The following is a 26,816-nucleotide window of genomic DNA, read 5'->3' as shown; positions in this document are numbered from 1 at the left end:
TAGCTGCACTCCAGTCGGAACCAAGAACTGTTGAGGGAAATTGAACAACCGTAAAAAAATTACCTAGTTAGGCTTCAGTTATTTTTCCATGATATGAGTACTGATTGAGATATACTGAAACTAATTATATTTTTGAAAAGAGAACGAAGTAATACATATCCACATCTAATTTCATTACGTTATTGTATTAAACATTTTCATTTTTAAGACCTACATCTTCCCTGGTGCCTCGAGGTGTTTGTTTAACCAGCTTGCTAGACTATAATGATCCTTGATTTAAAAATTCACATTCTAGAATGTCTTCTCTGCCCTAGGTATTTCTTGAAGACGGCACAGAGGTTGATGAGGAATGCTTTAAGTTCATGCAACAGAACTTTGGTGGCAGTTTGGGCTGCACATTCATACTTGGCTCCAATTTTTCCACTGCAGATGCTTCCAGTGCAGGTACGATGCTTTCAGTACATTAAATGCGTTGTTGATGTTTAGGCTATTGGTATGCGTGATACGTGCTCACCGAAATGCATGGAACACTCCGTCGCTATTCATAAGGAGATGCACCACCTATCTTGTGGCCAATATAAATTTCAAACCCTGATACTCAGAGGATGCCGTAGATGAGGCTGGCAACAACATTTCTAGAGTGTGCATTGAAATGTGTTATGACACAGTGCTTTACATTCATCAGGCTGATATGGCTTGTCATCCCGAAGCTGCACATGGGTTAAAGAAGATGCCATAGTGCAGGGCTCCTAGTTAATTTTAACCATTTGGGATTCTTTAACATGCAGGCACTGGCATCGCACAGCAGACAGGCCTTCTGCATCAGTAGAGTGATGCAAAGTTATGGGTCTGACCTGACTAATGTGCATATGTGCATTCTTATTATAACCTAATGTAGACAAAGAACAGGCATGTCAATTCTGAAGGAATTTAGATTTGCTATCATTAATTTAAAACTTGAAGCAGGCATTTATTTGCCTGAGCATAAAGTTCAGTCTAGGCTAACGATGGGGTCAAGTGATCAGCTGCATCTGTTAAGTGTGACTACAGTGGCTTGAATATTTACCATACTATGCCTACAAAGTGTTCTGCTTTAATAATTCTCTTCTCGTGACTGATAAATCTTGAAGCACACAAGTTGCATGCTAAAGATGCATTGCATTGCTCTATGCATTATTGTAGCCACTGCATGTAGTTATATTGGGTGATAAGATGCATGAGTTTTGATTAACAGTCCTGCTACTGTATTGTGGCACCAGGGCTCCCATGTGATGGTTGTACAGTCATGGACAAAAGTTTGCAGGATGCAGATTGGCCTAAAAAAAGTTTTCTGCATTAGCTCGCTAGAAAGTCAGATATTCATTCCAGCGAATGGAGCACGCATGTGTCATCATGCATCTGTACTTTTCATTGGCATCCTTTGCCTGACCATGCAGAAATACATTTTTTTTCATGAATATGCAACCCACACTCTTTTGTCTATTACTGTACGTGTGAACAAATAGTGCAAGCAAAACCACTAAAATTATAACAGCGCTAAAGTCAGGATACTTTTCTCTGGACCTAGACGTCTCTCGTTAGAAAAGATTTACAGGTGAAAAAAAAAGGAAAGACACTACAGTTTGATATATTGTCATCGGAAACTTGATTGTATCCTTTTTCATTTCGAAGAAATGGAAGTGCTGCAGAAATGACTGGAAGGCAGGCCGAATGTAACTAGAAATGCTTGTGTAGTCATGATCTGAAAAAGAGCTGGAGCAACTTCTGTCAACCAAAACTGGTACTCTAGCCGCCGCGGTGGCTCAGCGGTTATGGTGCTCGGCTGCTGTCCCGAAAGACGCGGGTTCGATCCCGGCCGTGGCGGCTAGAATTTTTCCTTCAAAGAAATTCTAGAGGCCCCTGTGCTGTGCGATGTCAGTGCACGTTAAAGAACCCCAGGTGGTCGAAATTATCCGGAGCCCTTCACTACGGCGTCTCTCATAGCCTTAGTCGCTTTGGGACGTTAAACCCCATAAACCAAACCAAACCAAAACTGGTACTAGCACGATATTATTTTGGTGTGGCTGTTGTTATTAGTGTTTTTCAAATGGCTGCACCTACTTGACATAAGACACAGTAAAGCAAAAGCAGCTACAAAAGGTAGAGAAGCCACATCCTTCACATGTTATTGATTTCTGTTGCCACTATGTTGGACGCAGCAAATCGCATGTCCTTGCTGCAGCAGCTGTTCATTACAAATATTTAAAGGCACCAAAATACACACACCCAAGAGAAGACAATGGGACGGAGCGCCACTCACAACTGTGTGAGTGGTTGTGAGTTGAGTGGCACTCCGTCCCATTGTCTTCTCTTGGGTGTGTGTGTGTGTTTTATCCCACCTTTAAATATTTACAATGAACAGCTACCATCTCGCGCAACAAGAAGTTCTCATAAGCAGCAGCTGTTGGCTGACAAAAATTCCAGTGTGAACAGTATATTTTTTCTTCAAACCTGCACTGATGTTGCCACCACTATGCACTTCTGGGGTGGCTGCTAACCTCCATTTCATACATGAGGTGCAAGTCTGCATGAGAAAATACAGAGAAGCATGTTATTCGTGCTAGTTTTCTGGTCGAGTGTTCAAAGGCACGAAGAAAGTGATAGCGTATGTCATCAGGAATAATAGCGCATTTGACCGAGCTCATGACAAATGCGTCATGCAATAAGGTTGCAGGCAAAGCATTTATTTTGCGCTCCACGAGGAACGCAGTACTTTTTTATCGCAGTTGCATGCAGTGCAAACAAGACCACTAGCTTTGACAGAGTTGCACCTGATGCATGAAACACAGTATATTGTCGTTTATTTCTATATTCACATTGATTTATGGCTTTTAACAAATTAAATTGTTTGCTAACCTCATCTTGCAGTTTTTTTCTTCACACGTCACTGTCCTATGCAAAAGTCATTTTTCTTTTGTTTACCAATGTAAAAATATATATTACTTGCCGTGGCAGTGCAGTGGCTATAGCATTTTGTTACTGAGAATGAGGTCAGAGGTTTGATTCCTGGCCATAGCTGTCAAATTTGAAAAGGGCAAAATAGAAAACCACCTGTTTACTGGACGATGCCAATAGACATTGAGGTTCCTTAGGTGGTCAGAAATGATGTGAAGCTCTCCACCACAATTTTTCTCATAGTTCAAGTGTAGGTTTGGAACAGTAAGGCCAAAAAGGCAGCATTATGGCTCAAAATAATATTTGCACCACATTAAGGTTAACTTGGCTACACACACAATTCTCAGGGTTATGTTCTGTTAAAATGCACAAATGCATATAGTATTGCTCCCTCTTGGCTAAAAGCATTTTTGTTTAAATTTGCAAGCATAGGTCAGAGTAACCCATCTTGTTCAAAGTGAAACACTTAGACTTGCCCAATTGTACATCCTGCTGCCACCCTGATAAACTGCCCATCTTGTATATGCAGTGTCTCGCAACCATTAGTGTATCAGATCTTGGAAGAACACTATTATCACCTTACTTCATAAGGAAGGGGCTATCAAGGAATTGAAGAATTGCAGACCAATCAGCCTACTATCTGTTTGCAAGGTATTGACTAAGGTCATCACTAATGGAATTAGATCAATCTTAGACCTAAGTCAACCAAAAGACAAAGCTGGTTTTTGTAAATGGTACTCTATAATGGACCATATTAACACTATGAATCAGACAACAGAGAATAGTGTAAAATATAACCAACTCCTATATTTAATCAACAAGAAAGCATTTGACCCAGTCAAAACCTCAGCAGTCATGCAGGCATCAGAGAACCAGCATGTAAGAGAGGCATATAAGCATACTGAAAAAATCTACAGCGGTTGCACAGCGACCATATTCCTTCACAGAGAAAGTGACAGAACACCATTAGTACGGGTGTGAGGCAGGGAGTGACACGATCTCTCTGGTACCATTCAACATATGTTTACAGATGATATTCAGAGATCCAGACTAAGAATAACTTAGTGTAGGAGTAATGGAGAATACGTTAGTAATTTGCGATTCGCTGATGACATCGCTTTACTAAGTAAACTCGGGGGTTGAATTACAGAGCATGATCAATGACCTAGACAGGCAAAGCAGAATAGTGGGTATAAAAATTAATATGCAGAATTGTGGCAAGGATTGGAGCTGTAAGGAATACACCCACATGGGACAGGTAATGACTACAGACCTGGATTACTAGAGTAAAATAACTGTGAGATTAAGAATGGGGTGGAGTGCATTTGGCAGGTGCTCTTAGGTGATGATTGGCAGTCTACAAGTACAGGTATGGCAGTGTACAAGTATATAACAGCTATATCTCTACTCACCTATGGGGAAGAAACATGGAGGCTAACAATAAAGGTTGAACTTATATTGAGAGCAATGCTGCAAGCTATGGAAAGGAAAACGATAGCTGAAACGTTAGGAGACAGAAAGAAAGCAGAGTGGATCTAGGAATAAATGCTAGTTAATGATACTTTAACCTAAATAAAAAAATAATGAGCATGAACAGGACATCTAATGGGAAGGGAAGATAACTTGCGTTTGTTAAGGGTAATGCTACAAGAGCAAGCATAGCAGGGGACGTCTTAGTCAGGAGGGCGGATGACATTAGGAAGTTTGCAGGGATGAAGTGTCCGCAGATGGCACAAGACAGGGTTAATTGGAGAGATGCGGGAGAGGCCTTTGTCCTGCAGTGGGCGTAGGTAGGCTGATGATGATGCATCATGCTAAAGACTATGTTACTTGATTAAAAATCTGTGGTGGCTCAGTGGATATGGCTCTTGAGTGCTTACCTGAAAGACAAGTTTGATCTCGGCTGCAGTGGTTGAATTTTTATGGAGGTGAAATTATAGAGGCCTATGTACTGTGCAATGTCATTGCACATTGTTCTCAATTTAAGATCAACCTTTATTTTTAGCCTCCATGTTTGTGCCTCAAAGAACTTCTTTTGGTCTAAATTTCTGGAGCCCTTCACTATGGTATCCCTCATAGCCTGAGTCAAGTTGGGACGTTCAAACCCCATAAACCCAAATATATGGGGCACAGGTTTAAATGACTGTAAATGCTATGCAATGAAACTCATCTCATAATTTTCTCAGCTGCTGTAAGTGCTAGTGTTGTTACCACTTTTCAACTCCTTTGCCAAGCTTGATTGCATTTGAATGTTGTTTACAGAAGAGCCTTCAACGTCGTCCTCCCAGCCATCACTGGAAGATTTTCAGTCATTATTGATTCCATGGAACTCCGTCTCATGAAGCTCTAGCACATCTGAGAGCATCAAACCCACTTGACCGAAGTAAATATCAAGAACTCTTGATGCGTGCCTATGCAGCAATTCAAGTGACTATCAACACCCAAGGCAAGCGAGCTTGTGATGTGCAGAAAGAGTGGCCCTTGCTGTCCACAGCAGCACTTCCTGGCCCATTTCAGAAGGTATGTATGCAACCTTACTTGAAAACGGCATTGTCAGTAAATTGAAATGCTGTTTGAGGTTTCACGAAAAATAACTGTTACTCAGTGTGGCTGCCGTATGTGCAAAGGTAAGCAATGTATTTGATTAAGGCACTTTTAGTGCCATGTTCTATGTCAAAGTTTTACTTCCCCAGGTGAAAATTCAAAGTGGTATTGCAAGTGGTACCACTTGCAACAAAGTGGTTCCACTTGGGAACCACTTTAATGTAAGTGGTACCAGTTGGCCTATTAAGTGGTTCCACTTAGGAACCACTTCAGTACAAGTGGTCACATCTGGTCTTCAAAGTGGTTTCACTTGAAAACCACTTTGGAGTGAGTGGTGCACAAGTGGTTCTAACTGCCCCTCAAGTGGTCAGTAGGAAACCACTTGGAAATTCCACTAGCCCCTTAAGTGGTCCTAGTCAGAAAACCACTTTGGGCCAAGTCAAGCTTTCTTGAGTAATATTGCACATACAGACTCATGTTGAGCTCACGCGACAACTTGACTGAGGCAGACCCACTGTTCTTAACAAAAAAAACAACGGCATGGGGGATCGGTGGTTGAATGGGTAAGTGCAAGAAGCACCTGAAGCAAAAGCATTGCTCTGGTGATCCTCCAGACTTGTAATTAAAATCACCACTCCTGCATACTTCTATTTTAATTTGGATGAGCGTTGTACAAGCTGTACCTGTGTTGTCACAACCAGTAATGCATGCCACACTAGAAGTTAGTGGTGGCTCTGCACTGGCTAAATTGCACATCTCTAAGGGACCCATTTTTTGACTTCTGATGACAATGATTATGAATTTTTGTGGTGCAAGGGCATCTATGGCCAAAAAGCGCCATGGCACAAGGTATTTTCGACTACTCAAGGTGGGGCGACTCCTGTTACCAGCAAAGAAAAAGTGTGCCCCTTTTCAGATCTAGAGGCTAGTTTATTTCCTGTGGTCAGAAAACTGGCGTGTGGTCCTGTCCGATTTCGATTTCCTTGTATTGCTGTGTGAATTAAGGTTTTCCAAGGATTCTGCCAACTTTTCCCGCACAGTTTCATCCGCGAGAACTGAGGCTAACTGAGTCGTCAGCGGCAGACCAACGAAATAGCTGCCTTCTGACGTTAAATCCCTTCGAGAATATTGTTCTCCACACACAGAACACGCCGGCGAGATGCCCTGTCTTGCTTGCAGGTTGCCTGTTGTAGTTTCGAGCAGTGTTTGACATGTTGGGCAATGGAAATGGAAAGCAATGTAATCGGGAAAAGCGCCTGCGAATTTCCGGAAAAGACATTTGCTGTCTGGAAGACTGCTTGTTCCCAAAAGCTTGTTTTGTAGTCTCAGCAATTTTTCTATGCTTGTCCATGATAGGCCTTCTTCAATAGCATAATACATTATTAAAACGAGAGAGTCTCCGACGGTGAGCGAAGTTCCGTTCCCTAGCGGGGTTGCAAATTCAATGAACTGTCTGCCAGAACCTGTTTGCGAACGGCCGGATCCAGAATTTCCAGTGTTATGGTGCTCGTCATGTGCACAGTCTAGAACGTGATCTGTATAGTCCACAGAATCCTCCGGTTCACTGAAGAGATCATGGTACGAATCGGCAGTACCACGAGTACCAGAAGCCGAAGCCTGCGTGCTCGAGGCTGTCGCACTGGTGCACTCTTCCGTCATAATCCTATGCGCCGTCGACCTCGGAATGGCCTCGTAATCCGCGGCGTTCGGCTCTAGGTACCGCTTCCGAGCCTTGTGTTTTTTTGCGCGGATCATTCTAAATAGCCTTCACAAAACCACGAGACAACAACAAAAGAAACTCCGAAGACAAATTTAGGCCCCAAAATACCCAAAATGCCACAAAAATACGTTCAAAAGAAGTCTGGATTGGATTGGATTGATGTAGCCTGATGAAAGATTGTAGTAGTTCGAGACTGATACGAGTATTTATTTTTTTTCAATTAAATCACTTTAGATTTTGTTTTTAAAACATAGTAAGTTACATTATGTGATCACATTTTAAAATATGAACAACAAAATCAAGCATTTGGTATTTTGAGTTAAATTGGCTGAATATCTGAAACGGCAGCCAAGACAAGACAAGCATTTGTTGTGAACACGCTTTTCTGTGCCCGCAGCGGCGTGCTCGCAGTTATATTGCAGCCTTGCTGTGCTTGCAGCCTTTCAACCGTTGTTGGAAATGTATGCCCTGGTGCGTTTTTTAAATGATCATGACGGTAAGGTGCACCGTGTCCCCGTCGTTGACATCAAGGAGTTCGAGCCAGCGGATGACGCGGACTTCGATCCGAAGTTCGTCTATTCAGCCTATTGGCATGACCCAGAAAAAGAAAACTCCGGCCACTATCCGGCACAAGTTTTGATGTTGGCAGGTTAGTGGATTTGTTTCCGTAAAATCGTTTCTGCTTATTTTACCACCTGAAGGTCGACACCAACTGCGGCATCGATTTTTTGCAGAGACTGAAGAAGGACTGCAGAAAAAGCAGCAATCAAAACGAGTTCGAAAAGCAAGAATTCCAGTATCGGAGTACGAAGTGGACAGTGACAGCGATCACGCGCCCCACTTGCGGAAGGAGAAGCGGGTATGTTTTAAACGCAATTTAGATAGCGGAAATATCTAATAGGGATTCACCGTGCTTCAGGAACAAAAGAATCAAAGAGTTGCAGCAGGCTGCTAAGAGCCAGGCCTATGCACACATTCTAAAGGAACAGCTTCAAAATGCGAAAAGGAAAAATAATGAAGCATCCAGCTGTCCTGCCGTAAGTACACCCGGCTACAAATGTCTTATGTTCTGTTCATAACAGCTTTTTTTTTTTTTCAGGCTCGAAAGAAACGCCGAGAATCGACATCCGGCAGCGATAGTGATGAATGTGTTGTGGCGGAGTCAGAGCTTGTGCTTGCTAAGCAGGATGCAACGCACTGGCGCCAGCGCTACAGGGATAAGTGTGAAGAGAATGCGAAGCTCCACAGCATAATTAGGTCGCTGAAAGAATGCATTGATGGAAAGCTTCTTGCAAGTAGGTTGGCATTAACTTGCTCACTTAACTGTGTTAGTTTGCTCTGAAGTGGCTTCTGGTTTTGTTTCTGTGGTGATAACCTGTGTGTGCACTTCAGTAGTGGAAGTTTATTGAGGCTTTTTTGGGGGGGATTCATCTTTCAATAAGTGTTTAGTTAAGCTGACTGTTATGTTTTAGTGCACAAGCTACTTGAGGAGCAAGCGCTGGGCAAGAAGCAATTGTGTGAGACTCGGGCAGTGAGTGCCCTGCCGTCGACCGGGGCTTGTTTCGACAGTGGTAAGTTGGTTCATCGATTTAGTTGCAAAATAAATATTAAACTAGTGGTACACATTTTATTAAAGCCTTGTTACTAACATGACCACCATGAAGGTACCTTTAACATCGCTGCTCTCCTTAAATGGTGACTTTTGCTCTTGCTACACCAGCAAGTTTTTAAAGAACTCCAGGAGGTCGAAATTTGCGGAGCCCTTCACTACGGCGTTCCTCATAGCCCGAGTCACTTTGGGATCATTAAAACGCCCATAAACCATAAAGCTCTTCGCTTAATTCAAGTTAAATAAAGTTTGCAAACTTCTGCTAAAGAAAAGGCTAAATAATTGTGCTAGGAGGAATGACGAGGCATTTGCTTCAGGAAGCTCAGTTGTATTAAAGTAATATAAGGGACAAAAACTGCTTAGCTACCCTGGACAGATATATTATGGCAGCTTAGGTATAGGTAGCCAGCCCCAATTCATTGATTCCTTCCTTATCACAGTGATGGAGTTAGTTTAAAATCAAAACATGCAAAGGCTTAGTAAATTTGCACATGATTTAAGAGCAAGCAACAGCAGTCAGCTAAAAGATACTGGTTCTGATTTGGAGCTAACAGTGCATTACATTTCAGATGTCATATCTGATTACGACAATGAGCGTGATTCGCCAGGAGGCTCGGATGTTGCCCAGAATGTTGGACCACTGCCCAGTGAGACAAAGCTCTTTCAAGAATGACTGTGCAGATTTAGTTTACTTTTAGTTTTTCCATGTGATGTTTAATATATATGTTGACATATGCAGGCGCTTCAAACGAAGTGCCAAGGGTTGCCCAGACTCCAGTGGCCAGAGACAACAACACGCTGTCGCAACAACAGCAGCCTCGTGCTCTTGGTAAGCGTAATACTTTGTTGGAGATAAAGGTTGAAGTGCTGCATGACACTTGTTGCTTGTTCCTCTAGATTTTAAATAGCCTTTTATTAAGTTCAAACGCTTTGAGAGAAACTTGTTGTGCCAGTCTGATTTAGTACCCTGTGCTACATCTAAGAACAAAGAAAACCTTGTACTAGAAATTACTTTCCCATGTTTGCAGTGTGCAGTCCTGAAAGGCCAATTTTTACTGAGTGTGGCAACGGAAGGGTAAGCGTACATTTTACTCTGCTTTACATTTTTTGGGGCAGTGGTGGAGTTTCGCTATTTTTGCAGTTTCACCTGAAGAGGGGAATCACCATAAGTGAGGCCCAAGGGAAGAAGATCTTCCAATCAAAAAACTTGAAGCCAAAGCTTGTCGTTAAGGACACGGCTCAGGCACTATGGGGCTCTGAAGGGCTGGCCTGTCGCACATATAGTGGCAGGGTGGCCCCCAAGGACAGAAAGAACCTTGGTGTTCAGCCCCGAAAGGAACTGACTCCAGAAAAAGTCAGCCTTGTGGTTGGTAAGTCGAGTTCAGGCCATGTCAGCCACAGTGCTGCTGGAGTTCTAATTCAGCAATTACTGCTTTTCAGAAACACTCACCCATTGGGGAAGGCAGAAACAAATTGATGTGGCAAGCACCATTGCAAATCTCTCAACGGTGCTGTCGGAGAAAATACAAGACACTCGACGGAGCATGAAGCGAAGGGCCGTGGAGATTTAAGCCTAAGCCAATAAATCATGAATGTGGCCAGCATTCTTATTGTTTACATTTCAAAGACCTGAAGTGTTATTTTTCCATTCAATTGACAAAATAAATCAAACCATTTGCAAGTGGTTTATGTACAAGTGGAACCAGTTGCAAGTGGAACCAGTAGCAAGTCGGACCACTTGCAAGTGGGACCACTTGAAAGTGGTTTATGGAACAGGTACCACTTGCAAGTGGAACCACTTGTAAGTGGTTCCACTTGTAAATGGTACCTGTTCCATAAACCACTTTCAAGTGGGCCCACTTTGAATTTTCACCTGGGTCCAACAACACTTAAATAGTATGAAGCCCATGAAATACAGGCCAGTGAACATTTGTTATCTTGTCAAAAAAGTAAGCAAAATTCAAAAATTGGTTCGAAATTTTATTTAATTTGAAACTCATGGCACATTCTGTTGTCAGAACTGGAGCAGAACCAACGAGCAGTGAGGAGCAGAGCAGTAGCACTGCGAGAGTGCAACTGAGTGCTCTCCCATTGAAACCTTCCGTGCTCGCCGAGAGCAGGCGTGAGGGCGAAGGTGTATTGCATGATCGGATCGTTTACCTTCCCAGCATCCTGTGCGGTGAACGCGCTTGCAATGTGCAGCTGGTACGGCGGTCAGAGTTGACGCATTTGACGTTTCCTGCCATAACCAGCCAAAAACTGCACGTATTGGTGCAAAAATAGCCTCTTTAGACATTGTACATCGTAAATAACCCCTTTAGACATTACACATCGTTAACGCGATTGTGACATGGCTGAAACGCTGTCATTGCACCTGTCAGCAAGCGTCACTGCTGTTGTCTCACGTACTTCCGCAGTTCAACGAGGTTAGGTTCGTTTAACTAATTTCTGATGACTTAAACTGTTACAGTTAGCGCCTGGTTACAATTAGAGATTTGTAGTTTTCAGAATTTTCAAAACAAGGTTACCCTTGATGCCTTAACTCAAAAAGTTTGGCTATTTTGAGTAGTTATGTGCACTGGAAGGATTGCTTTGCCTGCATGGATTTCAAAAATGCGTGTATTTTGGCACGATGTAGCTAAAATTTGCAGGGCCATAGCATCAGAGTAATCGTGTTTTCGAAACTCTAGAAATTGATATGGCTATTATTAATGACCGGCCACAAATGTTTAATCGAAACCAGTTGCCTAAACGCCATAGTTATAAAGTTAATTATGAGAAATTATTTAACCGGCTTTTGAGCCGACTTTATTTAACCTATTTGTGTTGTCTGCATACACTGGTATTATTCTGCTGCAGAACCAGTCTCCATAACCCAGAAAGCTCATTTTTCAAAATTAGTGGCAGACTTCCCTGAAACACATTGTATTTGACCATCAATTTCGCTTTAAGACGGCAGAGCAAAAAGTGAAGTTTCGCGGTAACGTATGATGCACAGTTGAGAGGGCATACTCTCTAGGTGTTGATGAATTGGTTAGCACTGGATTGTTATTCTCAAAAGGTTAAAAGTCTTGTGCAAGCACACAAATTACCTTTCATTGATTGTTATGTGCGTTTGCAGTGATGTCAAGCAGTCTTTACAGCCAAATGTCTAATTTTTCAGGCTGACTGACACGCAGCTGGAAGGATTATTTGTAAATTAAGAAATTGCAGACCTGGAGGTCTTCTACGCATTCCTGTGGCACAGCCTGAAGGGAGACGAGGCACTTCAATGGCTCCTTATGACAGACAAGGCAGCACAGGACATTGGCCGCCCGAAAGCACTGCTGATTGGGTATTCCCATTGCTGTGCATTTTCTTCAAGGAAAAGACAGAGCTCCTTTTTGGTGTTTTTGAGGTGAGATTATTGTGGAAATGGATACTCAGTTAGTAGCCTCTCAGCACTGCCAAAACTTCTGCTTTATGACCGTAGATGAAACTTGCACACTCCAGGGCAGTTGCTCACAGAGATTGTAGCCAGTGGCAAAGAAAAAGTGAATTAATCTACAATTAACATCCGTCAGTGTTTCAGTAAAATTTCCTGGGCACTACCTCAAGGTTTACCGAAATGTAGAAGGCTGTGAACTTTCATTTTTGTAGTCCTGCTGCTGCAGTTCGGTAGATGTTCATTATTCCTGCGATTCTTCAGCACACTTGTTACCTGTGTGCCCTTATACATCTGCTTATGATAACGGCTTCTTACCTCCACAGACATCAGCCTGTGTTGCTGAACTGAATAGCAACCTGCCCCCCACCCCAACGGTGGTTGTACTTGGTAAGATTTTTATGATTTTCTGGATGCTTTGAGCAGTAGTATAACTTTCTAAAAAGCATATTTATAAAATATGAAACCTCATCAATAACAAAGAACTAGAATAACAACAGGAGAAGGGGTTTGAACTACCCTCTAAGTCAGACTCAATGCAGCTCGATGGGGCATGCCCAGCAAGCTAAATTTACCATGCACATGCTGCAGTCTTCTCTTAGAGATGGTAGCTGGCAGCATAATTTGCTGCTTGAACCCTGCTAGTGCAGATGTAGAATTCTGGTTTGTGGCCTATAAAATTAACTTCAGAGTTATATTTAGAAAATATCACATGCATTGCCATTCATTCATCTGCTCTTGTCCATTACTTTATAAATAGCTTGAGCATCTAGCGTTAGCATGCTACATATAGAGGTGATGACAATGTTTTTTGTGAGCTGTGCTGACATGACTAGCTATGTGCAAAAAATTTGTATGCCTCATGTTCATATTATAATGCCAAAAATTATTCTTCCGAGCTGTAGCATTTAAAACAAAATTGCTCCACAATTAACATCTATAATCTGAACTCAGTTTTTGGCACTAAAGGAGATTTCTTTTCAGGCACAAGCATCTTTGATCTTACTTGCATTGTGACGCTCGATGGAGCGAGGTGCTTTGAAGGCCTGAGCTTTCTGGCTGCCATGGAGATCCTTTTTGCTGCATACTTTTGCCTCAACATCAAATACAGTCAAGAAGTGCAAGCCACATTGGAATTCATTCAGAGGTAAGCACATAAATTTTTCTCTTGTGTATCGCAAGTTTTTACCATATCTATCTCTCTGACTGTTGCAGTAGCCTTATACTCAGTGCGACGTGAGAAAAAGCTGCATGCAAACTCCATAAGCCTGGCATCTCTCCCACAACATCTGACATTGTTACGATTAAATGTGCATGTGCATTTTGTGCGTGGTTTGACAACCTTAATAATACTAACTGATGGGCGAGTAGGTCGAACATTACGGTAAAACAGCGCTTTGGCACATGGACAAAGAAAGGACGCAACTACTTATCTCAACTATGTGGCTCAAGCATGTGTGAAGCTGCTAGGAGGTGGATGGCTTGTGTCAGAAATTGGGAGTCCGCTGTGCTTTCCAGTGCATGCAACCATGGCTTTCATTCTTTTGTTACAGTTTCTTTATGCCATTCTCGGGTGGCAACTGCTGTTGTATCAAAGAAATAAGAAATATGAATGCATGAAATGCAAGAAATCCTTGGTGAACCCTGCAGTTTCAGGGAAGGCCAAGAAAATAGTAGGCAGGATTTAATTAAGCTTCCATTCTAGCAAGGCAGCTAGTAAAGAATATTTATTTTCATATGCTAAACATCTTGAGCCCTCCTCTAGAGATGAGTTGCAATTGAATGTGCTGTAGTTGCAAAGTAAGCCCCGTGAAAGATGCTAGTCTCTTTCTATTCTCCAAAACCACGAAGAGTTGTGCTAAAGGACGACATGCACACGTGCGCTCAACCTGTCTGCTTACTGTGTATTGTTCTTTTGGGCTGTTCTTCATGGCTTTATAGAAGTTTTGAAGGCTAGCTTTTATGTGAGTATGGCTCGGTTAATAATTTTCTTCAGCTCTTTCAGTCATTTGGTAGAGTAATAAAATCAGAGCTTGACTGTATTGTCTAGTCATGTGTAAGATCCCTAGTTCACAAAAACCTATGATTTGAGCATTTTTGCGCAATGGTGTGCTAGCAGCCACATTATCTTTTTTTGGACGATGATGTGTCTGTAGAAACCAGTACAATGACAGAACGACAGGAATGTGATTGTTTTTCATGTGAATTTTTAGGAAGGGTACAACCTGGTAATGAACAAAGTTCTGCTGATGCCTTGATATGTTTGCTACTCTTCTGCTCATGCAAGCCAGCACAACAAGTGCTGTGGCTCTGGCAGCAACACTCTCGCATATTTGTATCAGAAATTTACAGTACGGGCACCTGCCAAAAGCAGCGCTACCATATATGCATGAATCTAGAACGAGTTTTTTTTTTTTCAAAATCATATGCTTCAGAAAGCACCTCGCGTTATATTGGAGCCAAGGTACGAATAGAGCGCAATTTTTTTTTCTCACTTTGATACACCCACAGCGAGCTCACACGACAGGCTCATGAGCTGTGAACTTTTTGATGACCAGAAACGCGGAAAGAAAACAGTGCAGACTACTGAGAAAGAAGAGAAGGGACAGAAAGAGCCTTGAGTACTAGGGAAGCGAAAAAATTCTGAATAAGCACAGAACTGTGCTGTACGGGCCGCGAAGCATTAAGACAGGAAGTGATGGCATGCGAGCCATTGCTGTGTGTGAGGCTGTGTACGGGAATGTGTGGGAGCCTTCCTCCAGAATATTGCAGATTCTTCATTTGCAAGTCACAGAATTTAAAATTTTTTGCCAAAATTAGAAGCTGAGGCATATGGTAGTAACTGCACTGTGGCTTATGCCCAAGGCATATCTCTCGGGACAAGAATTGGTTGTATAAAGAATTCCAAATCAGAATGCACTGAGTAACTACAGTGTCTGGAACAAGTTACTGTTGCCTTCCTAATACTGGAGTCATTTGCTCTCTTGGCATCACAGCATGCCTTACTTGGTGTTGCTTGTTTGCTTGGTGTTTGCTTTAATGCTTGGTGTTGCTTTGTTTTGCTTGAAAAACTGGTATAACCATGTAAATGATGTTGATATGTACCGTTATTTCCACAGAAGTGGCGCTAAGAGAGCATTGGACTGTTGGGAATCAAACTCATCCTAACGGCAGTACTAAAAGAGACAGCTATGCATTTAGACTAGCCCTAAAATTCTGCAGGTCTAAGCAGGATGATCTAGCTTCTAAATGTGTCTTTCTTTTCAGGCAATTGGTGGGGATGAACCCAGAGGAAAGGAGCCGGCAGGTGTCCCGGAGGATAACCTCAGTCCACCCAAAAGTGCACAGTGCCCTTCAGCAGCTTGAAAAGTTCAAAAAAAAGTGGCAGGATTGCATGGCTCAGATTTAGTGTGCTTATTAACTCTGATATCAGAGCTTAGATATTGAATTATTGTGTAGCGCAAAATTGGTGTGTTCATGAACTCTGATATCAGATTAGATATTGGATTTAGTAGCTTTTGGAAATAACTGTTTTATTTATATCATTCAATGTAGATTCTCTGTATAGCTTGCTTTTGCTATTTTTGTACCTCTGTGTTCTTAATTAAAACTTTCTAAAGCTATTTCATTTCTATGCAATATTTATTCCTAGATTGCGTCTCTGCTTGAAAATTTTTGAAGGAGATGCAAAAAGTACTGCATATAGACACATGTATATGTACAAATTTTGTGGCGTTTCTAGGTTTGTACACACAGATGTGTTATTGCATCGACTACCAGTGACAGGCTACAGACATGACATATCTACCATGCGTAGCATGCCTCTGACCTGAAAGTGGGCCTGGCCCCGATCAGAAAATACGGGAGTGTAACATTCAAGGAGAGGGCTGAGTCGGGCTGGTTGGTTCATGTTGAATGGTACGGCAAAACAGCGCTGACAGATGGGACGGAAGAAGATGAGACAAACACATGCGCTGTTTTCATCAGCGCATGTGTTTGTCTCAACTTCTTCCGTCCCGTCCGTCAGCGCTGTTTTGCCGTACCATTCAAAGTGTAACATTGCGTATTATGTGCCGTAAAGCATTGAACAGCATGTGTTCAGTCAACTTTCAAAACTAGCCATGGACTGCTGATAAATGCTACGGGACATGCATATGTTAGCACCTTTGCTGTGTAATGTACAGTGCAGCATGAGAACTGAACATGGGGTGTAGTCGTATAAACAGATCATGTCATGTTAATTCATTTGCAGCACATATGCTGTACATTATTATGACGGTTGATGTAACGTCAGCATAAGAACAGCACATACACCGTGGTATACAGAACATTTGACGTCATAACAGAGTACATAGCATGTGTGCGTTAGCCTTGTTGCCGCTCAATGCACCGCACTACTTCACCACGGAGCACGTGCACAACGGAGTGGTACAGCACATGTTGCGGCAACAAGGTTAGCGCCCACATGTTACGTACTTTTGCGGGATTTTTTCTTACAGTGTGGGCCATTTTAATAACTAAATCCGTTGCATTCCTGGCTGCGTAGGCCGAACTGCACTGCTCATGTTTCGAAGGTAATTGACCATTGAGGGTTCAAAATAGCGCTCCTCGAGAAAGCGCATTAATACGTCACCAGCCGCAGTTGTACGAATCCAAGAGTGGCCGAAGCATAAGTGCTTTGCTTTTACGCAGTTTCGCGCCTATACAAGCGTTGCTTTCTGTGAGAACGGGATATTTGCTACTTCGTGATGAGAGCCTGTCAGTATGGACTGACAAAAAAATTGAGGGGGCACTTTCACTGTCTGAAGTGCGTAGAGGCGAAAGCGTTTTCCGCACCACTTTCAGTGCTTCTGTGGCAGTGGTGGCGTCACATGTAATTGAGTACTAATTACTAAGTGATGATGAAAAATCACTAATTAATGGTTAATTACTGATTAATGCCTGAATACTAATTAACTGTTAATTAAGCTTAAGCTTCGCCTTTAGGAGTGGAACGCGACAGCGTGTTGTAGCGCTGCCAGGGAGTCCACGGAACCCCACCACCCGTTCGGCGCGATGCCTTGCCGTTTTAACGCAACGGTTTTTGAGGAAAGGAAATGGCGCAGTAAATCTCTGTCATCTCGGTGGACACCTGAACCGCACCGTAGAAGAACGGAGGAAGTGGGAGTGAAAGAAGAAAGACGAAGATGGCCCGTAATGAAGAAAATGAAAATTGTATTTGAGGAAAGAAAATTACACAGTAACTGTCTCACATATCTCGGTGGACACCCGTCAAAATTCACGGGGGGGGGGGTGCACTTTTTTGACCTAAAGTGTGGTCACTGATGTGTGGTTAAGATGTTAAGCTTCGCCTCTAAGAGTGGAACGCGAGAGCGTCTTGCAACGCTGCCAGGGAGTCCATAGAACGCCATCTCCCATTCGGTTCTACGCCTCGCTCGTCGGTAAATTAGTTTTCGAGGAAAGGAAATGTATTTCTCTCTCTCATATCTCGGTGGACACCTAAACCTCGCCGGAAAGGAAGGAAGGAGGATGGCAGTGAGCGAAGACACCGTATTCACTGGACGTGCCTTTGTTCGAGCTGGCATCGAGCTGGCATGGCGGAGTGGATAGCATGCTCGTCTCGCACTCCGAAGACCGGGGTTCGATTCCCGAGCTCGACCAATTGCTTACTAGGTTTAATTTATTTATATGGCCTGGCTAGATAAGTTAATTAGGCTAATTGGGTAATTAAACAATTAACTAAGCTCAGTCCCACTTACTTGGAGCATCACTATATGGTCCCTTCAATTGGTTGCATGGTTACTAGCGAAAGTACAATTGGCCCCGTTTGAAATTGGCGCACTGTGACGTCACGACCGTTTCGACCAACTGACAAGCGTGACATTCTCTGTGGACAACTGCTGCTTACAACGATGAGACATTAAAGGCTTTCGCCTTAATATTCCACTTTTATGTATCTTTAACCGCAACATAACCACTACGTAACCGCAACGTGTTAGCCGACGTAAATAACACTATAAAAATATGCAGTGGCAGCTCAGCTAGGCCAGGATATACGTAGCGAAAGATATTTCATCTAATGACATTTCTGTAGTGACACGCCGTCGATGTCGTTCAGCTGCTCGGCGGTGGCGTCTCTTCGCGAGACGTTCCTGTCGTTCTTGGGCCGTCTCGGCCACCCGCGTAGGCTTTCTCGCCTCGGCTTCATGCTGTCGGCCGGCCTAGTACCATAAGACGACATTTGGATCGGGAGACTCAATTACGCTCAGCCTGTACCAACGTTTCTAGATAAAGACAGTTGGAAAACTTGCTCCGGGTATGCGGCCCCTTTCTGTCGCCGATTTCATCTCAAAGAGATGCCAGCGCCATCTCTCGGGTAGTAGGAGTACCGCGTTTGTTTTCCCATGGCCTCCGTGACCAGCTCGAGCATCATCGCGGTTGATCTCAGAGGCCACGATTTCTCTTTACCGCCGCGGCGCCCATTGGCTGCGCTTGGTCACAGTTTGCTGCGCGAATGATTACCGTTAGCTCGCGCCTCGCATCGTCAGCGCCGGGGGGGGGGGGGGGGGGCGGCTGCTTCTAGACGCTCATCTACGAATTGCGAAGTCCGCGTGCGCTCTACGTCTGGGGTATGTGAGGGCAGGATGTTTGAGGTTGAGCTTCTGGCTGTAAATATCGGAAAAAACTGGAAGCCCTTCTTTCCGCGGTTTAGAGAAACATGGCGTGCCGTTTGCCTCCTCGTAGTTTATGCTGATAATATTGTCTAAAAACGTTGAGCTGGGAGTAGCAGACGACGCGCTCATCCTAAAGCGACCGCAGCGCCACCGCCTAGACGGCGATCGCGTGGGGCCGCTCTGCTCTCTGGCTCGCCGGCACAGTTTCCCAACTGTCTTTATCTAAAAACGTTGGCCTGTACTGCGGCCGTGACGAGCACGACCGCTCTCTTCTTTCCATGGTGCGGGTCTGAGGAGCGAGCGCATCGCTTCCGGCTTGTGTCCCAGGTCTGCGGCGCGACTCTGCGCATGCGCAGTGCGGCGCAGCGCCTGCGGCGCCATGGTTGCCATGGTAATGGTTGTTGTGGTAATGGCGCATGCGCAGTAGTAGTCTTTGGTAGGCACCACGAAATGCGCATTTGGTAGCGTAGTGTAGCTTTCGCTGCAAAAACAAAATTGCTGATGGGTTGAGCGTGGCTGCACAAAGCTTAGAAGTCAGTGAAAGCGGGACAGATGGAATCGTGATGATGAAGCTTTTGAGCGGCATATGTGCGCCAGCCTCGCCGTATTCGCGTAGGTGAATTCATCTGGTATTCATGCCGTATTCATCTGGTATGGCACCTTGACGTTCGTTCAGATCCGCCCTGAGGTAGGTATTTTAACATCCGAGGTTCTCTTTGCATAATAGGGACTAGTACGAACTTGTTCAATAGCCACTCCAGCACAAACTAAGGCAGAGAATCACCGATCATAAAAGAAGCGACGAACGCGTGCATGAATTTAGAGCTTTTAATTCTGGTAATAATGTTTTTAACATACACGTCCAGCTAGTTACCTCTTTCTAATGTATGTGCATTACTCGACGTCATTGTTCTCATGAAACACTTTCATTATTAAAGGTTTATAAAATAAGATTTCGCTCTTAAAATTCCTTCTGTGCAAGTACTATTAGTTCAGTGCTGTAGACCTTAACGCATTAATTCATTGAGGCTTTTATCACTATGACTGGCGTTAACTGGGCTCCTTCTGCTGCTTTGTTTTCACGGCTGCGCCTAACAGAAATAAATACATGTTGACGTGTAACCTCGGTTGTATTTTCACACCCGGCCAAGGCGATGCAATTTCGATGGAGGCGAAATTCTAAATGCCCGTGTATTGTGCGATGTCAGTGCACGTTAAAGAACCACAGGTGGTCGAAATTTCCGGAGCTCTTCACTACGGCGTCCATCATAGCCTGAGTCGCTTTGAGACGTTCAAACCCATACACCACAAACACTATTTTCAGAAATTCATCTGGTATTAGGGGCTTCGAACCCAGTTGGTGAAAAAAGGGGAGTTCCGCCTTTGTACTGATAAAGGTGCAGTCCTTAGCCAGCCATTCCTGAAAAAAAATGAAGGTGTCTGGATACTTTCTAGACCAGAACGTTCAAGCGCCACAGGTAACACTGCGGTCTGCCGGATATTTTAGCTCCTGCTACAATCATCTCTTACTCTGTCAGTGAAACCAGTTAGCGCAAGAAACGGGATGACAGAAAGAGGACCCACCAAGTGCGCTCGTGGTGTGCCCTCTTTCTGCCGTCCCGTTTCTAGCGCTAACTGTTTTCATGGATAACCAACAGGAACAAATTAACGCGTTCACACTGTCAGTGTTGAAGATGTGACAGGCAGCAAGTGCAGGACCAAGCTTTGAAGATGTTCGACTCATAGCATGAGTCAGGCAGGTTTTTTTCCTCCATTCTATGTTCCTTCTTCTTCTGAGTCAGCCAGACGACATCGAAGATTTCAGACTACACTGCGCCGAAATCATTTCCAAATATTTAGAAGGGGGGCGACACAACTTTGCCGTCAGGGTGCGCCCTTTCTGCACGGTGTCCAAAACCTTTCTTCCCACGTTGTATCTGCTTCCTGCAGCATCCTCCGAAGCCTTTTCTTCCCCGCATACCCCGGGCCGTATCCTCTTCATCAGCGGACTCGTGGTTGCTTTCTCCATTCTTCTGCTCCTGCTGCCTGTCGCACCCGCAGACGCTTCCTTCGCACCAGGAAGCCAACGCGCTCTGTCGGTTATTGGAAACGTGGTGCTGTTGCGCAGTTGCCCCACTTGGCACATGGTCTGCTGCAGCAGCGACGGAGTGGAGCGACGGAGCGGAGGCGCTTCGGAGCAGTGACGGACCTCCAGTCGTGTTTCGCTCATTTCGTAAACGGCTGCCCCGGTCAGGCGGTGGTCCCTGGTTCGAACCCCGGGACAGGGGGCATTTTTTTTATCAATGAATTTTCTTGCGCTTGTTTCCTTTTCTTTGTCGTCATATGACAGCGCTTGGGAGGATGCTGAGGAATAATTACTCCCTTAATAGTGGCATATGATGTTGTTACCACGTTGTCGTCTGTACCATAGCACTTTGCGTTTTTCTACAAGGTTCCTCGCATAACCAATGTTTCGACCTCCACTTCTAAGCCTTCGTGTTTTTGATGAACTCTCATTTCTTGTTTCTCCTTACGGCTAAGTATTTTCTTGCGTTCACGCTTATAAGCAACATCTTAATCAGTTATAATTGATGTCAAATGCTTCTGGAGGGAATGCCGCAGTCGTCAAGGTCACGTGCAATGCTGGACTGCAGCAACCCCCGCAAGCCACATACCGGGCTCGTTATGTACGCTTCCACGGTGAATTGAATACAGAACGAGTGAAGTGAAACGCAAAGATCCAAAGGAGGTAAACTAATTTCCAAAATGCCCGTGGTTCAACTCTGCCGAACCGAGTTTCACGTAGCGAAAGCTTCAAGCAACTTGCCGCATTGTTCCAAGATGTACTTTTTTTTTAATCGAGGTGTTTGCCATTAGGCATAATGTAAAAAAGAAAGTTATAAGAAGAAGTGTACATCACTACACGTGCGCGCCTCAGCGCGCTCTCCTTCCTCCATAGCACACAGCTCTGGTTATATATACCCCGTACCTTATGTCACAACTGTGAATTGTATCACGTGACACATTGTGATTACCATGTGACTTTCTTACTGCCTGTGCCGATAACTTCCAGTGTAAGAATTCAATGTCAAAGTTTAATATCAAAGTTTAGTGTCAAACGTCACTGTCAAAGATGAAATGTCAATGTCAAAGGTCGTGGTCGAAGTTTAAGGGCCAAGGTGGCCCACTAAGTGGACCGCACGTGGTTAGGTATACGTGCATAGCAAGACTAGCCATGACTCATCTGAAGGTCGTCTCAAGGTCATTCGGAGGCTCACGGAGAAAAGCATCCCAGCGATAGTAATGTAGCTTGCGTTACAAAGCTTAACAACGGTGTAGCTGATATGCAATTTGCAAGGCCCGAAAGCTGCTGATATGAAATGTATACGGTCGACGCCGGCATGTCGTTTCAAGCGGCTACTATTGCTTTCCTTTTGTGCTTGCCTTTCACCAGTCGAGTTACCATGCCTTTGCTTTCAGGTCATTTCACGACAAATGTTCCAGATGTTTCGCTGAACCATCTCCGATTCGTTAAAGGTGCACTGAAGAGGAATCTGAACTTGTCTTTTTGCCGCGAGAACTCGATCTACACGTTCCGAGCATTCTTAGAAACTTCGATTTATTGCCCTGTGTGGCCGATTTCTGTAATTAAATCAAATTAACGTCGGGCTCCCGCCTTCTTTTTTTTTTTGAATTCTCCCGCGTACGGCGGGCGGAGTCGACCAACGCGTGGAGCGCCTTTCACCCAGTCCCGAGGCGGCTTGCCGCTCTGCCATTGCCGGAGTAATACGTAGTAGTCCGTAGTAGCAGACAGTCCGCGCGTATTTTTATTTCTGCGGGCTTATTTTGAGGCTATATTATCTGCGAATGAAACTATTTATTCATGGAAACATAAAAAACAAAATAAAGCGAAAGCAAAGGCTCCACTGAGCTGGTTGAAAGGCACTTCACGCGTTAGTCGACTCCGCCCACCGTACGCGGAGAATTAAAAAAAAATAAAGGCGGGAGCCGGACGTTAATTCGATTTAATTAGGGAAATCGGCCACAGAGGGCAATAAGTCGCAGTTTCTAAGAATGCTAGGAACGTGTAGATCGAGTTCCCGCGGCAAAAAGACAAGTTCAGAATTCTCTTCAGTGCACCTTTAAAAAAAAAACGCCCAAACTTACTGGAAAGTCGTAAACTAAGCCTTAAATGTTTTTGCCGAAAATAGTTTACTCGTGATGTGAGCGCAGTTGGGAAGAATTCGAAAACCTGTGACGCTTAGCAGCGCTCAATAACTTATCAGAAATCTAATTTTTTTCTACAACACTCCAAAAACAGTTCAGTGACAGATTTTGGCTTTTTATGTGATTCAGGCCAAGTATTTTTGTGCGGCATAAATATTTTTTGAAATGTAAATGAGATGTAAAAATTCTGCCATTTTCTCATATCTTTATGAAAATATATAAACTTGCTATCCGGAATTAAAAATTAACGTTTTGTTTCCATACATGACAATTAACTACACCAAATGTTGCAGCAGACTAAACTGAATGCGTCGAATAAAATTACCCTGAAGTTAGGAAAAAGTGCGTTTTCAACCGTAACTTAGGAGGGTAGATGTGTAGGCCAGTTGGTGAGACATGATGGAGCTAGACACCGCAGCGGACACGGGACGCCCTGTGTCGTCTTCTTTCTCTGTCCCGTGTCCGCTGCGGTGTCTAGCTCCTTTATGTTTCAACCGTAAGCATCCGCTTATTTCCCCCTGAAGTCGTTCAAGTAAAGATACAAGGAACAGCTGCGTCAGTGCAATAGTTTACTGCCTTTCATTTCTAAAGTTTAAGTCGAAATGATTTTTGTTTCAAGCGAGAGGAGGAGGAGAAAATCTTTATTGCTTTTAAAAACGTAACCTGAGGTGGACGCTAGGCAGTCAGAGGACACTCGCGATGACCTCGGTGGCTCGCTCATTGTCCTTGCGTTGGCCAGCCGGCTAAAAGCTGAGCAGTGCAGTATCCCTCTGCTCGAAAGTACTTAGCGATAGCGCTGGCTTAGGGACGTCAACGGAGAAGCCCAGAAGATGTGGACTGTAGCTGCAACTGCGCTTTCTGCGCAGTCGGTACTACAGCTACAGAGAAACATTTCAGCTGTTTTTCGAGTGTTTGCACGCGTTCTCCTGGCGATTCTTCGGCGCCTTGCCGTCGGCTGGTAGCATTTCGGCATTCCTGAGCAGTCAGGTGTTAAGAACCATCTGTGACCGATGACGTGGAACCACTCCGCGAGGTAGAAGAACATTGTCGCCGAGCTGCATCCTTAGCACAACGGTTTGCAAGACGTTTTTCCTTCTGTTCTGGCGTCTCTTGTGCACGTTGTCGCTTTCTCGCGTCTTCCTGCCGTTGTCACTTCTCCTTACAAACTCAGCCGCATGACACTGCCACCACCCCACAGCACCTTGTCGCCCTTATCCAGCGCCACATGGCCACAGTTACAGACAGGCTGCTTCATTTCTCCCCGCCGTCTCTCATGCTTTGGTTTGGTTTATGGGTTTTAACGTCCCAAACCGACTAAGGCTATGAAAGACGCCGTAGTGGAGGACTCCGGAAATTTCGACCACCTGTGGTTTTTTAACATGCACTGACGTCGCACAGTACACGGGCCTCTAGAATTTCTCCTACAAAGAAATTCAACTGCCGCGGCCGGGATCGAACCCGCGTTTTTCGGGTCAGCAGCCGAGCACCATAACCACTGAGCCACCGCGGCGGCCACTCTCTCATGCTTTCACCCCACCTTTTCTCCTCCTTGTAGCACCTGTGGCGTGCCCAGATCCACACTTTTCCACTACCTTTGGGAATGTCCTTTCCCAAAGGCAGTACCCCCCATCCCCGATCCCACTCATTCTTCCTGGGAGGCTGCTTTACGGACCGCTCAGCCCGCCGGCCAGAAATGGCTGGTGGATCGGGCTTTACGTGAAGCATAAGCCCGTGGACTCCTGGACCAGTAGGGGACCACCCTGGAAGAATTTTTTTGTGTAATAAAGTTGTTTCCATCCATCCATGCACTTCTCCTTAGAGGATTGCATAGCAGAGCTTTCACGACAAGGCAAGCGCGCATTTATAGACGCTTAACAGGGCAGGAGCATGGGCGCCGCCGTATTTCGTCCCGTGACCATTCCGCCACGCTGCCAGGAAGTCGCCAGAACGCCATCGCCCGTTCGGCTCTACACCTTGGTCGTCGGTAAATTGGTTCTTGAGGAAAGGAAATGTACCAGTCTCGCATATCTCGGTGGACACCTGTACCTCGCCGTAACGAGAAGGAAGGAAGATGCGAGGGAACGAAGACACCGTATTCACTAGACGCGCCTGTGTTTATTTCAAACTATCGAGCTGGCATGGCGGAGTGGTTAGTGGGCTCGTCTCTCACTGCGGTGCCCTGGTTCGATTCCATAACTCGACCAATTTCCTATTCGGTTTTATTTTTATGCGAAGCATATTGCTAGAGCTACCACTCACGCCGTCGCCGTGGGACCCCTAGCCGTGACACCACGTGACACCGTGACGTCACACCAAGTGACATCGGATGAGAGAGCCGGCCTCCACCTCGCGCCGTCGCCGTGGGACCCCTAGCCGTCAAACCCGCGCATTTCGAACGCGCGTTCACACTCGGTGTAGGTGAAACGCTCGCTACACCGGGCAGGCAGACGCGGCTTCCGTGGCAATCCAGGCGCTCACCCAACGCGCGTCTCGGGGTTAGTCGGCGTTCCGCTGTAGCCATGCCGTTGTCTTCCCCCACGACGAAGGCTTCTAGTGGTTGTATTAAAATGACCAAGTATTCAACCAAGGAAAGCCATGTATTACCAAGCCTAGCCACTAATATGCTTCGCATTCCCCAGGCTTAGCCAAGCTGAGCCTCAGCAATTTTTTGCTTATGTGGTCTGAGTAGAAATGAGGCTAATTGGTTAACCGATATCATTCGAATGCCGTCGATGCACTGCGCTCCAGTGCTGCTAACGTCAGCTTCGAAGCCCAGAAGTGGCGGGCATCGAGGCACCCTATGGCGGACCTCCTAGTGGCGCCATCTGTCGTAGACAAAGCAAACTGCTCGACCCCGCTGCCGCGCGTCGCGCCGACGGCGCTACCTTCTGTCGGAGCGCGGCTGAAGCAACGCTGTTCAAGGTCAACCGTGGCCACTGCCGGGGCCCACGCGACGGCTCGAAACCTGGCGCAGTATTGCTTACGGAATAACATGATTTCCTCACTCGCTCACATCAGAATCCACAGAAACGGCAGACTGACTTACATTTAAAGAGGATCATCGTTCATCCATGGGATCGAAAACTGAACTGGCCGTCGCCACCAGCGTGTTTGGCGTCGCCTCCCGCAGAGGTTCTGACTGCATTTTGTCACGTGCGCTCCGAGGGACACCATCTATGCGATATTATGCGGACATATACACGGTGTGTTACCTATAACTCTACACAATTTTTCAATATAGCCATCTTGAGTTACAAGAGCGCTTTTTTCGCCAGAGCACTGTCAGCAGTGTAGTGCATTAGAATAAAAGTAAAACGTGCTAATTACGAGGCTTCTTAACTAATATTAAATAGTTGGCTCTTTAATTATTACATTTAGGCTTCTTATTTATTCAGGGGCATGTAGCCCCTGAATAGCACTGTCAGCAGTGTAGTGCATTAGAATAAAACTAAAACGTGCTAACTACGAGGCTTCTTAACTAATATTGAATAGTTGTCTCTTTAACTATTACGTTTAGGCTTCTTATTTATTCAGGGGCATGTAGCCCACCGTAATTTATATCCGCAACAGTTTATAAAATTTCGAAAGCGCGGTTACCCTCGACGTTTTGGCCTGACAAATTTTTGCTACATCGCGTCAAAATAGTGCGTTTTCGAGAAGCTTGCAGGCAAAGCAACCTCTCCA

The 26,816-nt window shown here is 44.8% G+C and overlaps 1 protein-coding gene, 1 long non-coding RNA gene and 1 pseudogene across 2 annotated transcripts; all 3 read left to right on the top strand.

The window, feature by feature from the left end:
- The first annotated feature begins 362 nt into the window (after nt 1-362).
- The window catches only part of LOC149329497 (uncharacterized), a 28,082-nt pseudogene continuing 1,628 nt past the window's right edge, over nt 363-26,816 (top strand).
- Nucleotides 8,131-8,756, top strand: LOC149329499 (uncharacterized). Its single transcript, XR_016285863.1, has 3 exons — nt 8,131-8,235; nt 8,298-8,493; nt 8,671-8,756. It is a non-coding gene; the product is annotated as an uncharacterized LOC149329499 (long non-coding RNA).
- Nucleotides 8,958-10,400, top strand: LOC149329498 (uncharacterized). Its single transcript, XM_089562266.1, has 4 exons — nt 8,958-9,454; nt 9,547-9,636; nt 9,836-10,177; nt 10,248-10,400. The coding sequence occupies exons 1-4, from the start codon at nt 9,274-9,276 to the stop codon at nt 10,376-10,378; spliced, it is 744 nt and encodes a 247-aa protein (XP_089418392.1). The 5' UTR covers nt 8,958-9,273; the 3' UTR covers nt 10,379-10,400.

The sequence above is a fragment of the Amblyomma mixtum genome, chromosome 9, assembly GCF_055824585.1.
Source record: "Amblyomma mixtum isolate Tamu chromosome 9, ASM5582458v1, whole genome shotgun sequence".
In the NCBI taxonomy this organism is placed as follows: Eukaryota; Metazoa; Arthropoda; class Arachnida; order Ixodida; family Ixodidae; genus Amblyomma; species Amblyomma mixtum.
Note: the sequence above shows the minus strand (reverse complement) of the source record. Positions and strands in the feature narration are given on the sequence as shown.